Source organism: Amblyomma americanum, chromosome 10 (assembly GCF_052857255.1).
Source record: "Amblyomma americanum isolate KBUSLIRL-KWMA chromosome 10, ASM5285725v1, whole genome shotgun sequence".
NCBI classification, from domain to species: domain Eukaryota; kingdom Metazoa; phylum Arthropoda; class Arachnida; order Ixodida; family Ixodidae; genus Amblyomma; species Amblyomma americanum.
In genome coordinates, this window is record NC_135506.1 from 48076088 (window position 1) to 48089286 (window position 13199).

Genomic DNA, 13199 nt, shown 5'->3' on the forward strand with positions numbered 1-13199 from the left:
GCAATTATTATCAAAAAGAGCAGGTATCATGAAGAGCTCGAGTACCTGAAAAAGACAAACAGGCGGAGATAATTCCGTCGAGGTGCCGTCTGCAAACGTGCGCACACCTCATTCTTTCGTCACGCAACTGTGTTGGCTACGGAAATTTGAGTTCAAGTAGGGCTACTCAGACAGATAATTTACGATAAGGTCCAAGTCGCAACATAGCAGAAACGTTCGGTCTGTCGTGAGTTCGTTATTGTCATATTGTCCGGCTTATATATGCATTTCTCTTCTATTACTGGAAGACGCGTGTTAAAGGTCACTTAACACCTTGGACGGGTCTTAAGAAATACGATCTATCTCTCATGAGGGCGTTATCAACACGTATGCTCTTTGCTGTGCCTTATACACTTTCGCATTCCCATTCTCTGCTCGCGCAATGAATCTCAGAGAACAATGCCGGCTTCAACTACATGGCCAGACGCCCTTCATCTCTCGTTAGGGCGTTCTCACCGTGGTTTTAATTGCAGTGGCTAGCTTAATATTTTCATTGTGTTTTGACGAAATATGCAATAAATCTCAGATAACGCTATGATTATAACTTCGCAGACACCATACAGGTGTCGTGAGGTTGTTATCAGAATATTTATCCTTTGGAGTGGTCAGCCCATATATGCATTTTGTTCTACTTTCATGAAAAATTCTATAAATCTCACTGCCATCTGCAACTTCACGTACACTTATAGATCTCCCGTAAGGGAAATATGAGCTTCTTTGTCTCTTGTATCGGCCTTCTGTTTGATGCATTTCTCTTCTCTTATGAAATCTGAGACAAACAGCGGATAAAGTTCCGTGCGAAACTTTATGACACTTTCGATTTTTATATGCGTTTTTGCGGTGCTTTTACCGCTATGTACGCTAAACTTTGGCGCCCAAGAGATGCATAGACTGTGCGCATCAGTGGTTCACGTGATAAGGCGAACAAAGCAGTTCCGATTAACATAATTCCCTTTTTTTCCCAGATAGTTCTTCTTGACTTCGGGGCTAAGGCTTTGTCAAAATCTCAAAAAAGATTCTTGATTTTGACTGACCTTACCAGTGAAAAAGAAAAGAGGGTTCTGGATCCACGGCATGCCCTCTGAAGTTGAAGGGCGCTTCCCAAGCAGCACAAGTAATTGGCCCAACATAGGAACTGTATTGGCAAAGCTGGCCCTACAAAGGACCAGGATGGGACCATCCTGTTGTAATATTGGGCCGGTGACCTCTGCTGCTTGGGTTCCTCCTTTCCATTTGACACTGCTGGTGTGCACAGGACTTTCAGTCAGTTAATGAAGGTTGCTGGGCTAGCCAGACATAACCTGAGTTTCCGGAAACGTGCTTTAAGGGCACGCGTGCTTCGAAAGCCACAAGCGTTTACTTCCCGAATCGAAAACCAGTCTACGTAAATCTGCTGTACGCTGCACACATGGGGTCTATTATTCGTCACAGAGAGCGTGAATTTATGACGTATGACACCGAGTAAAAGTTATGAGCGATTTCCACTGTGTAGAAAGCTGCGAAAATTTCTTGCCTCCGCTATGGACCGCAGTAATGTAGTTACAAGGGTTTGTCGTAGCATAGAGCAGATCAAGGACTTCCTGATGGAGCGTACTGCTGCCACAAATGCATGCAGTGACATCCATAATATCCGGTCTCGTGACTATATTTTTCACAATGGCAAACATTTTTGTTTAAGTGGAAATATTTAGTTGTCTTTTTCTTATACGCGTCGTTATCAGAACAGAAGTGTTTTGCAACAGGCATTAAATTGAAGTCGGTCGCTTTGCCTCTGAAATTGTACAAGAAAATAATGCTCAGTCAGGGCGCATGACACAAGACATTGTTCCAGAGCCTGGGAATAACTGCACCTTGGTGTACGAAGCAAAAGAAGACACCTTCAAAGCAACCTGTTAGTTTAGATTCTGGCAAGGGTGCCTGCCTCCATGACTTCAAAAGGCTTGAAGATGTTTATATCAAATAATTTCTGTTTTTCTTGCAATATGGCTTGACGAGCAGGCCTGGCTAATGATGGAGTGCACTCAAGGCACAGTAAACGGTGCTTCTTGATTCGTTTTCTATGCGTTTCATGAATCACGAGCGGAGCATAAGTAACCTCGCAGTCTCCCAAAGAGCCTATACCTAGGAGAAAATGTGATTGCCTTTATTAAGAAGCGGGTTGGAGCAGCTTGTTCTCACTTCTCTTCTCTAACGATCTCAGACGTTTCAGAGATTGAGATTCTTCCCCTGTAGAGATTGGTGACCATGGCACAACCCACTCGGCGCTCCAGATACGAAATGACCGGCGATCCTTCGTAGCGTCATCCTCAGCAGGTAAAGGTCCAGTGTACAGGCGTAAACAAAGCGGGTAGTAATTTCAAAAAATACTGCGTGTACTTTGGACAACGACAAAAAGAGGTGCACATATAAACGGGCGCTGACTTACATCAAAAGTTTTATAGCTTGGAACGAGGAAATACATAGGTGAGGCGCCAAACAACAAGAAGAAAAACACAATGATGATTCAGGCTCCTTTATACAGAGGAACAACCGAACTCATGTACAAGACAACACACCGCAAAAAACTCCAGTTCTTTTGCAGACAGTGCTGTGGAGCGGCTGCTAACACATGAGTTTTTGTACCATACAATGTATGCGGCTTTAGTCATTTCACGCCTTACTTAAATGTGCCTCCTTCAAACCTTTGTTTTTGTGGAGCGTGGGTGGCCAGGCTTACTTCAGAAATCTCTGCAATGCATGCCGAGAGGCCCTTTCACAGTATCTCACAGGTATTGCTTTCCTATTTGGCACACGTATTGCTTGCCGCAGGATAATGAAATGGTATAGACGACACCTTCCTGAGATGCAATGAACTAATTCTGGTGCTTTGTGGCGAAAACTTGTGGAATGAGTTCGGTAATAACTTTTCTAGACATCATTTCAAGCTTTTCGGAAGCCGAAAAAACAACTCTGACGTGATCTTGGTTGCCTAGTTTTTTTAGTCTGTGAAAGAAATGACGAGTGTATTAAACAGCTGTTGTCTTTTCTGCTCTCTTGATTGATTCTGCCAGTTCCTCCTTTGTTGTATGGGCTTAACCTACTTTGGGTTGCTTCAGATACAGACACGAGCAGTTGCTTGAGATACCCCGCCTTCACTAGCCGACCGGTTTGGTGACTGAAACTATCTTGCATAGAGTGAATACAGGATTTGCTTAGCGCATTTTTATAGCATGACATAACCGCGACAGGTTTGCCAGCTTTCAATGCAACGGCGTAAGCGGAAGCAATGGCTTACTGCTTCTCGACTCGTTCGCACAACCAGCAAAGGTATTAAGGAGGCATAGGAATAAGCCCACGCGTGAAAATAATAAAGCCGCCCACATTGCATGGTCTAATTAAAAAGCATGTGTTAGCGGCCCCTACATGGCATTGTCAGCAAAAGAATTGGGGTTTCTAGCCGCAGGGAAGTGATGATGTGTTGCCGTGTACAATGCTCGATTGTTTTTTTTTTTTTATGAACCAGCACGAATTGGTAGTATGTTTTTCTTTTTGTTGGTTTGAGGCTCACAAATATATTTCCTCGTTCCCAGCAATAAAGATTTTGTTGGTTGCAAGTCAGCGCCCGACCTCGTGTGTCTTTCTTTTCGTCCCTGACCAAAGTGTGTGCTCTGTACTTTTTGAAATGGCACTCCAACTCGCCCAAGCATCAGTTCTAACGAGAAGGGATCAAGGAAACCGCGAGAGTCAGCGCTGTCTGACAGCGCTGCAGCTTTTTTTGAGATATGCCCAGTGTGCTCGCCATGATATTCTGGCCTTCTGGCCGCGTACTTCTGTTAAGCAAAAGTGTCCCGCATAAAGACTGTGACGGGCCCAATGCATGTGATCTGTCCACTTTTTTTTTTTGAAGCGATGTTTATTGCCTCAGGGTATAAAAACTGTGAAGTGATCTGTCCACTTTTGTTCACGCCTATATCTTTTACCTGTTCATGTTTCTGTAACATAAGACGCATGACGCCTGGTGCGACTTGTCTGTGTGACATTGGCAAGAAATTTCAGTCCTGTTTCAAACAGTAGCAGTATTTGCAACCTTTCTTACTTGTTGAAAGTAAATTGAGCTCCTGTCCAAGCTAAGCATAGATGCAGCCGAAGCGAGCACTTACTATTTAATCTTAGTCAAAGATTAAGTCATTGCGCCTTGCAATATCGAAGCTGTGATGCAAATCATAAGACATAGGACGAAATAAAACCGATGCAAAAGCAGAAGGTCCGGACGAGCGTTATTCGAAAAAAAATTTATTTCAGGCAAGCAGATGAATGAACATAGCAAGAATTCGTCGTTATTAGCCGAAGAAAACGGCCTTGTTTCGGATGGAAGAGTAAAATATAGAAATATTAGCACGCCATGAGTAATATAACTTATACCTCTCTTCCAACGTTGGTTGTAAGGAGCGGAAGTCATGGCTGGTCCTAGTCCGGCCCAAGAAAACTGGGAACACACGTGCACATACTGAAATCGTCACGAATCTGATCAGATGCCGAGGATAGAATGCCGTGCTCCCGAGCCAACTTCTAACTAAGCATTTCACTTTATCCTTCCAGAAAAAACTTGTACGCATTTAATTTGGATGCATCAGTGGGAATAACAAGGTGGGCAAATTAGAAAACGTCGCTGATCTTTAAGTCTAAAATGTCTACTCTAAGCAGGGAGCTAGAGTATAAGCAGAAACCATGCAGTAGAGACAGAGGACGGGGTGAAACGTTTGCAGCATGTGCTAAGGAGTCAGTGGCTCATTCGAGCTCCACATAAACAATGAGGGAGTCCTTGGAGAAGAGTTCCTTCTTCTCAATGTACTTCCAGCTGATCTTCTCCGAAAGTATTCCTTTCTGTAGCACGCCACTTCGGGGCCTTTTCAGGCACACCGCGTTCTTCTCTGGACATATCTTGAAGGGTACCTGGATGTCCCGGCCTTCCTTTGTCGGGTGGAGGATGCTGATATGGACCTGCTTGGCGAACGGCCACTCCACGAAGTCGTCCCTATCACCGACGCATAAAGTGAACAGGAACGACACAGCAGACAGCTTGCACCAGCTCTTCTCGAACTTGCATTGCAGCGTGAACCTGTAGTTGGCGAGTGTGCAGGCCCCATCGAGGGGTAGAAGCAGGTTGTCCTGGCTCTTGCGCATGGAGTCAATACCACAAAACATTAAGGTCTTGGAGGATGCTGTAAAAAAGAAATGCCACGACCAAATTCATAAATCAAATGATGCTCATGATTTGTTGGGGCCAAATCTTAATGTTTGACTCGATATTAAGGCAATTACCATAGGCTTCGTACCAAAGTAAGTCTAGTTTTTCGAGAAGGATGAAGGAAGGACACAACTTTAGCTGGTGTTATTCATAATTACTTTGTTCTTTCCCAAGATGGATTATCACCATCCTGTTCGTGGCACAACGAGGAATTCAAACCTGAATAAGCTAGCTACTTCTAATGAATAAAAAGATAATACACGTAATAGCAAATGTTCCGTACACTGAGAACATTGCTAACTTGTTTAGGAAATAAAACTTACTCCAGATATAGCCAATACACACCCTCAGAGGAAAACATTTCCTGGTACCACGCTAGATAATCGAGATTTTGGATATGCTTCAATTTCGGACCTACTGTGGTTCACAAATGTTAAAAAGTACACTGCCAAGGCTGCTTAACACCCTCCATAACGAAGGTATTGACACCATACCATACCTCATTGCCCACTAATGGTATATTCGCTTCAAAATATTCTAGACTATCGTCTGCGTCGAATGTATCAAGCGCTACATATGAACTTTTCTGCACATTTAAAATACATGGTTTTCTACTGCATTTCTTATTTTTATTTTCCCATTTACTAATTCTTTTGCTTATGATATTTTCTCGTAATGTATTTTATCCTGTTCACGTCACCCGGTCTGTGACTTGTGTATTGTTTCCGTTTTGATGTAATTTTGCGTTTCACTTGTAAATCATGTGACTACGTGCCGCTGTTCCTATGTCGACGGGGTTTGAGGGCTGAGAAGCCGCTTGTTTACGGCCGCTTGCTTACCTGTACCTGCTCACTCCTTGACTATGAAATGGAAACAAGAAATATACAAAGAATGAAAATACAGTTTCCCGATTTTGTCTTGCGAGACTACTTTTTTATTTTAAAGTAAGTGTCATTTCTCCACTTAAACGTCTTGGTCCTTTGCAACCGAAGTGACTGGAAAAAACGTTCCAATTGATATAAGTGTACATTGTGCGCCATTCCCGGGATAGAGTTGTCAGTAGGCGAGCGACACGCAGGGAATGACTGGTAACCTAACCACCGTGCAGGCGTGATAATGCAAGTTCTTTGTGTCCTTGATTGTGCATTGTCTAAGACGGATCCAAACAGCGGTCCAATTGAAAAGGCGCATGCTAGAAAACGGTTGAGACTTGACACATGCAGTATCAGGCTGCAGTCTTTCAGATATATATGACACTAACATAGAGCCCAAAGAGATACAGGCGTATTGAAAGACCTCGACACGAAAGCTGTTGCCTATCGCCTGTGCCTGTTCACTCTGAACATTGTTGCTGTTCCGTTACCAAGGATTACTAGCTAGCTGAACTTTATATGTTGCTTCCGGATACATTAATTTGTGATTTATCGTTTGAGTCGACTCTAAGTGGAAACTAACGTGTAACATGGTTGAGGTGTGGTTGCTATCTACGGCTGCACTCGGATTGTGAGCTGCCGTGAAAAATTTGCAAGCGTAACAATCTCAACAGACCCACTTGTGTCTGTTAGTGTACATGGTCGCTTCGTGCCAAACTTTTTGGCATCACAATCACCGTTTGGCTTGAAATAAATTCATCAGGAATCAGCAGGACCGGGGTGTGCAGTTTTGGGCGAAATTTTGTTCTGAGATATGTATTTCTGAACGTATCGGTAAAACCATGTAGTGCACTAAAGCACGCAAAAGGAGAAGCTGACACGCATGCGGCAAGCTTTAGAACGAAAACAAGCTGAACGCGTGAAGCCTGAATAAGTGGACAGATGTGTTTAGTTTCCGTAAGATACTTCGAAATTGCCGCTGCAGTTGTGAGTGTTCAGTGCGTATCACTGTAGGTTTACTATAACAGTCACAACTACGGAGTGCGAGCGCATGAACCGCTTCACAAGTCAGGACTTGCAGCGCGTTGGAAGATTAGTCATTTTGTATCAACGTGGTGGCGCAGCGGCTTACTGGTCCCTCCAGTTAACTCCTAATTACTTATGAATATATTCCCTTTCAGTTACGTTGTGTCTAGTACAGGCGGCGCATAGGTAGCCAACTGACTGAGGAATGGTGGGCTTGGTCACAGCTCTTGTAAAATACTTCCCGAAACTCTAGACATATCTACATGAGGGTAATAACCCCTAAAACTGCACTTTGGTCATTTGTAATAGCACGCTTTGAGGTGGCGTAAAAGCAAGGGTGCGCACCTGCTGCCGAGTTGCGCCTACTGCTGTGCTGTGACGCTTCAGGTGAACTTCCTTTCGGATCCAGCACTTCGAGGAGGTCTACCACCGAGCTGGCCTTTTTCTGCAGCGATCCAAGCCTCATGTCGGCCCTGGGGGTGCCTTCCACCACGTTTTTGAGGCCGTGCTGAATGTCCCTCAACGTTGTGGCCAGGCGGCCGGCATCGGCAGCGTCGACAGTCACCTTGCCATTCGGTGCAGGATCGGCGGGACTGCAGAGTTGTTAAGAGAAAATCAGAACAACATGCGTGCATTAATACTGCACCCTAGACATGTAACTTACTGGCATAAAAAAGTGTTTCAGCGAAGTAGGACGACAGGCTAATATAGTCGGTGTAAACCGGGTATACCAGGGTTGGGCTCGAAAACTCATTTTAACGCGACAGCGTTAAAGAGCTCGTGTTGCAGAAAAGCCGGTGTCGGCATCGGCTTCGCCGGCGTTGGCCGTGAGCGAAAAATCGTCCTCTCCCCTCCTCCTCCGCGCAATGTAGCTCCTGCCCCAACAGATAGCGCGCGATGGCAGCGCCTCCCGCTCGTTTCGTTCGGGCGCAGTGGGGCCTTGCGGGCACGCAGGGTTCACGCGGTGAACGGCGAACAACGCAGCGCACATCCAAAGCGCGTTCACCACGAAGCTTGCGGCTGAGTCCCGTTCGTTTGACGCGGAAGCTGTGCTGGCGTTCGCGGCATTGGGTTTGTCGAAAACGATGTGTCGCGTTGCACTCTTAAAGGCGAAGCTTAAGCGTCCTCCAATGTTTTTTCGACTGCGCATAGAAACGGAACTGCCTCTTTTGAACGGTGTTAATGACTAACCCGTTCCTGCGGTAAGAAGGCACTCACAATGCTTGTATTTTTGTTTTGTTTTTAATTGTGTGACTTTACATGGAGGCTATAACCCCGCTCTTGCCCTTTTTCGTCCTTAAGAAGTGAGATCCCTTTCATGACAAAACGATGTGGTTTCTACAAAATGTGCACTGCGATCTTTTATATTCGAAACAAACATGGATGTTGACTAGACCTCCACAGGTTTTGTGTTGTTACTACACTAACGTGGCAAACAAAAGCGCAAAGAGAAACGAGTAGGAGACCTTGAAAGGCGGGCAAGGAAAGTCAGTCATCTCACCGTGACTTCTCATCGTCAGTGCAGTTAACGTAGTGCTCGACCAGGTCCTTGCGGAGCACACTTCCCCGGCACTTGGAGCAACGCACCGTCCCGTAGACGCAGTGGGCGATGAAGTGTTCCTCAAGCGAGGACAGTTTTCCGACGAAGGGGCAGCCGGCGGCGCCGCTCCCGGCGTCGTTGAGGCAGTGCACGTGGCGTTCGCCTAGCTCGCGCCGGGTGAACGGCATCTCCTGAACGTCTTCGGCGACGAACGTGGTGCCATCTATGGGACACTGGAGTCCCCTGTCGGCCGCCTGGTCCTTGCAAGTCTCGCACAGGACATGCGTGCAAGGCAGCAGCTTCCCCACCGAGGCGACGACTCCGCAAAGCCGGCACACTCGAATCTTGGGCATCGGCTCCACGAACCGTAAGGTGCGCCATTCGAGAAACTCGCCGAATCCGGTGAGTGTGTAGCGGCAGTCTGTCTCCGCCGTCGGTGCCATGTCCTGAAGAAAGCTCTGTGGCCTGCACAGCCAGCGGAAGAGAGATGGAGGCTTTCATGACCACGGAAGCCACTGATTTGGCCGGTAACTTGTATGCAGCCGGAAATGATGTTTTTAGTGCCGAATGCGACCGCAGCGCGAAAACAAATACAGTATTGAGTGGAGAACGAGAGTTTTGAAACATCACCTGCCACCGCATAGCTAGAGGTTGGAGCGTCTGGGTTCTAGCGAAGGTACTTGCGGGGCGCACCACTCATGTGGCTAGAACCCCACTCCCCTCTCTAATGGGCAACGGGGAGGGGGGCTTAAATTATGTTCTATATAGACTCGCTTTTTCTTCCACAGCACACGAGTGGCTAAGCCTTGTCGTGAACTTGGCCTCTTTTCCTGCTCCTTATAGGAAGAAACGGCCACGCGTCTATACATGAGAGGTTTTGAATCTAGAAAGTCATATTCGAATCTGATCACAACAAGTCCATTCGTTGTGGGCGACCTGTAGAATTATTGATAGATTGAAACTGTCAATCGGTAATAACGGACCCAAAGAAGGATTTCTTACTAGAAACGTAAACAGAAGCCTAACAACACGCTGGTCACCGATGGACTGAACTTGCGAAAACTGTATAAATATTAATAGATGCGGCTGGGGTGCTGACGTAACGCGATCATTCATACCAGCCCACTCCGCAAAAGCGTGTCCAAACTAGCTGAGCTCTGCCTTGTGAATGAGGAGTCGAACCAAAATGTGCTTATTTTAACACTGTAATGAAAAGAGGGAAAGACCAACATGCGATGAAATGGATATGTGTGCTTTTCAAAACGAGCTTACAGTTTTTGTACCTTGGGCGAGAAAAGGTTCAACACAGCTGAAGCGCCAGCCACCACGCATATATGTTCACCCTTTAGAAGCGGCACCCACCATCCACCCACCTTCTGCACCCTCCGCCCACTTCCCCCTTCAGAAAGCCTCCCTTCCATCTTCCCTTCACGTAACGGCGTGGATCGTGTGAAGTAGTAGCCGAGCTCACAGCAAAAAAGTAAGAGCACCCATCTAACTCTTCACACCGCTCTCCCAAGCGTCACCAAGGACCCACCCATTCCAATACACCCTCCACCCAAATCCATTCTCCGGAAGCCCACCCAGCATGTGAGTGAAAAAGAGACAGCGAAATCAAGTTCAAAGAATGCAGTTGATAGGCGATCGAGGTATAGGTTATCCAAGTAAAAGCGAAATACCGCAAACGCCGAGTGCTGCATCCCATCCTTTGACCACCTATTGGTGATTTTAATGCGACAGCACTAAGCTGGTCACGAAAGGGAAAACTCTTCGGCGTCTGAGCCTGTGTGAGGTCTTCACCTGCCAAGGGTGGCAGATGGTGTTTAGAGGTATTTGCCTATTCTCACACACCACCTGCTAACCTTTACCTTCTCGTCTCCTCTTCTTCAGTTGTAGGTGAGAGGAGAAAGACGCCGGACTAACAATGACTCAGCAAGAATGAAGATGGCTAAGTAAACTCAGACAACAGCAGACAGACGTTCAAATTAGACAGCCTGTCCAAGAGCTGTCCCTCCGGATACGACGTTTCCGGTATCAAGTGCTTCTCCAGATTGCCTTGAAGAAACAACCTTGGTCTCAGAAGCCCCGGTTCTTAGACGTGTCACTGAACGTACCTGTATGAGCACTCATGGATGTCTATCAATGTGACCCGCTTTGCGTGGTTATCACTGCCTGAGTTTACAAACAACCTGCGATAACAAAATGGGGAGAGAGAAAAGGAAGCGCTGGACGAAAGGCGAATTCTTACGACAACATCTGGTCTGCGTGCATTGCAGACAGCCTCGCAAAGATTTATCTGTGAACAAATGAAGCTTGTGGCAGCCAAAGAACAATCTAAATAAAAAAAACAATTAGATTTAGAATATACTGCTCTGTTATCACGAAGTTGTTTAACCAGTCTTGTTCCCTTCGTTATGGGCTAAGCTATGGTCTGGTCCTTGGAGATTACTGCACTGGATTATCAGAGTAATACTGGTAAGCATTCGACAATGAGTATAAATTGATCTCTAATGCGCTCTCAACCTCATTACGGCTTAATGTAAATTTTTAGATTGCATATATAACAGCGAAACACAGCGTAGGTATTAAGATCCTTTTTCCACTAATGACCTTTAATGAATCTCAGGTTCAAAAATACAGTTGAGCGAAAGAAAGCAAGCAGAAAGTAAGGAGTACGCATTTCTCTATATATAGAGCTAAATGTTACCGAATTCGCAAATAAATTGCAGTTATTCAAAATTGAGTCGTCTTGCTCCTCGGAAGCTTCATTACAAGTGATACAATAAGATTATTTCGCTGCCAAAGCACTACATAACACGGCGCCAACCAAGAATCTTGTGTGAAGCCTTGAAGAAACTGATTAATTCAGAGGAGCGCCCCGCGAGCTGCAGCATATGGGAAGAAGCTCTGAAAGTTCGGACAAGCTACGCTCAAGGTCTAGCCAATGGGAGGGAGACCTTGAGATTGACTTTAGCCAAACCAGAAATAAAATAAATATTGACGCGACAGGCTTCCAAAGCCCCGGTGACTCACACAGATCAGCTTCGCTGGCCACTGCACCAGAGTACTATGCAGTGTTGATCACACATCGGGTTACACTGCAACACACTCTTGCACTGTGCATTGCACATCGTCGTCTTCATCGACTTCCACCCGCGGCGCGAACAGATCAGATCAGATTAACCTCGATCAGAGCTTAACGTGAGTCTCATATCGTCGGCTGACGTGCAGTCAACCCAGCAATGAGCCAACCAGGCTAAACGCATGCTTTCGCAAGTCTATTCGGTTTAACTACGTTAAAAGCCTACCACTTTTTTCGAATTCTGCAGCTGGAGGGTAGGCATTAGTATAATTTCTCTTTTGCAGTCAAATTCATCACTATTTCGTGTACACCTTTTTGTCTTCAATGTAAGGTTGACCGCTGTGGTAATTATAACTTTGTGACCACTTTGATACTCACAAGACTCCTTGGGAACTATGCGGATCAAGATCAGGGGCGGAACTCTCCAAGGACGAGCGCAAGCCCCAAAGATGCCAGTGCCGCTGTGGCGTGCGGGTGCAGTCTCTACTTCGACGGCCAGGGGCGTAAATCTTAAGCTGGGATGTCAAGGAGGTTAAGGATGCTAGTGAGTAGGGAGTGCTCGCAGCTTGTGCTTGACTACGGTGAACCCCTTGGCAGGGAAGTTAAATAGAGTGGCTTATCTTATGCACGTGACTCGGTATTGACGCAGTTGCATTTATCAAATACCTGGAGGTGGCGAGAAGGACGATGAAACGGAGAGAAGGAGAACCAGGCTCTCGGATTTTGTCAAAAGCAAATTGAAGAGCAAATTGTGCCCTTTGCGACGACATGATAAGTTGCGATATCGAAAGCGGGTCATAAGGTGAGTGTCAAGTTTGCTGCGCCTAGGGTGTGGCGATAAACGGGGCGTGCGAACCTCGGCCACGGATAAGTGAGCGCAAATGATTTGGATCAATCCTCTTTTCTTTCGGGCGTGTTACGATTCCAGTCGTATCATTGCGGCTTGGGCGGCTGCAGACTCGATACCATTGGCGGGCCGGGTCAAGTAGTGCGGCAAATGCGGGCCAGCGTCGATGCTTGGGCGGGCTGGCGTCGAATGGTGGTAGGGAAGTGCAAAAGGACGGCACAAAGATGTGGGGCCTAAACTGCAGAGCACTTAGTGGCAAGAGCCTTTCTTGAGTTTTAGAAATGTTTGCCTGACTCCTATTCTTGGCGTAGTAGACGGCCAATCCAAAATAGGTTGTATAAGCCTTTTTTTCTTTTCTTTAACTTGCCCTGACTAAAATGTGTGGAGAAGTGTATTTGGAGTGCATGGAGGCTGTCTGGGCCTAAAGTTTACAGTCTCACGTTTTTTTGTATCAATAAAGTTTATAAAATAGTGCTGCCACGGTGGATCAGTGGTTATGGGACTCGGAGGCCGGTCCGAAAGACGCGTGCTCGATCCCTGCCGCGGCTGTCGAAGGTTGATGGAGG

The 13199-nt window shown here is 46.3% G+C and overlaps 1 protein-coding gene across 1 annotated transcript; it reads right to left on the reverse strand.

Annotated features, from left to right (window-relative positions):
- Window positions 1–4303: 4303 nt before the first annotated feature.
- Window positions 4304–12361, reverse strand: LOC144106530 (uncharacterized). The gene is made up of 4 exons (XM_077639377.1): window positions 12165–12361; window positions 8666–9169; window positions 7510–7757; window positions 4304–5240 (listed from the first exon to the last, which is right to left on the reverse strand). Exons 2-4 carry the CDS (start codon window positions 9145–9147, stop codon window positions 4807–4809), a joined length of 1164 nt encoding a protein of 387 aa, XP_077495503.1. The 5' UTR covers window positions 9148–9169; window positions 12165–12361; the 3' UTR covers window positions 4304–4806.
- Between the last annotated feature and the right edge of the window lie 838 nt (window positions 12362–13199).

Excerpts from the sequence above, each read along its gene's own strand:
- LOC144106530 (XM_077639377.1), bottom strand. The coding sequence starts at position 9,147 with ATGGCACCGACGGCGGAGACAGACTGCCGCTACACACTCACCGGATTC. Across the intron at positions 7,758-8,665 it reads ACTGACGATGAGAAGTCACG|TCCCGCCGATCCTGCACCGA; the intron begins GTGAGATGACTG and ends ACAACTCTGCAG. Across the intron at positions 5,241-7,509 it reads TAGGCGCAACTCGGCAGCAG|CATCCTCCAAGACCTTAATG; the intron begins GTGCGCACCCTT and ends TCTTTTTTACAG.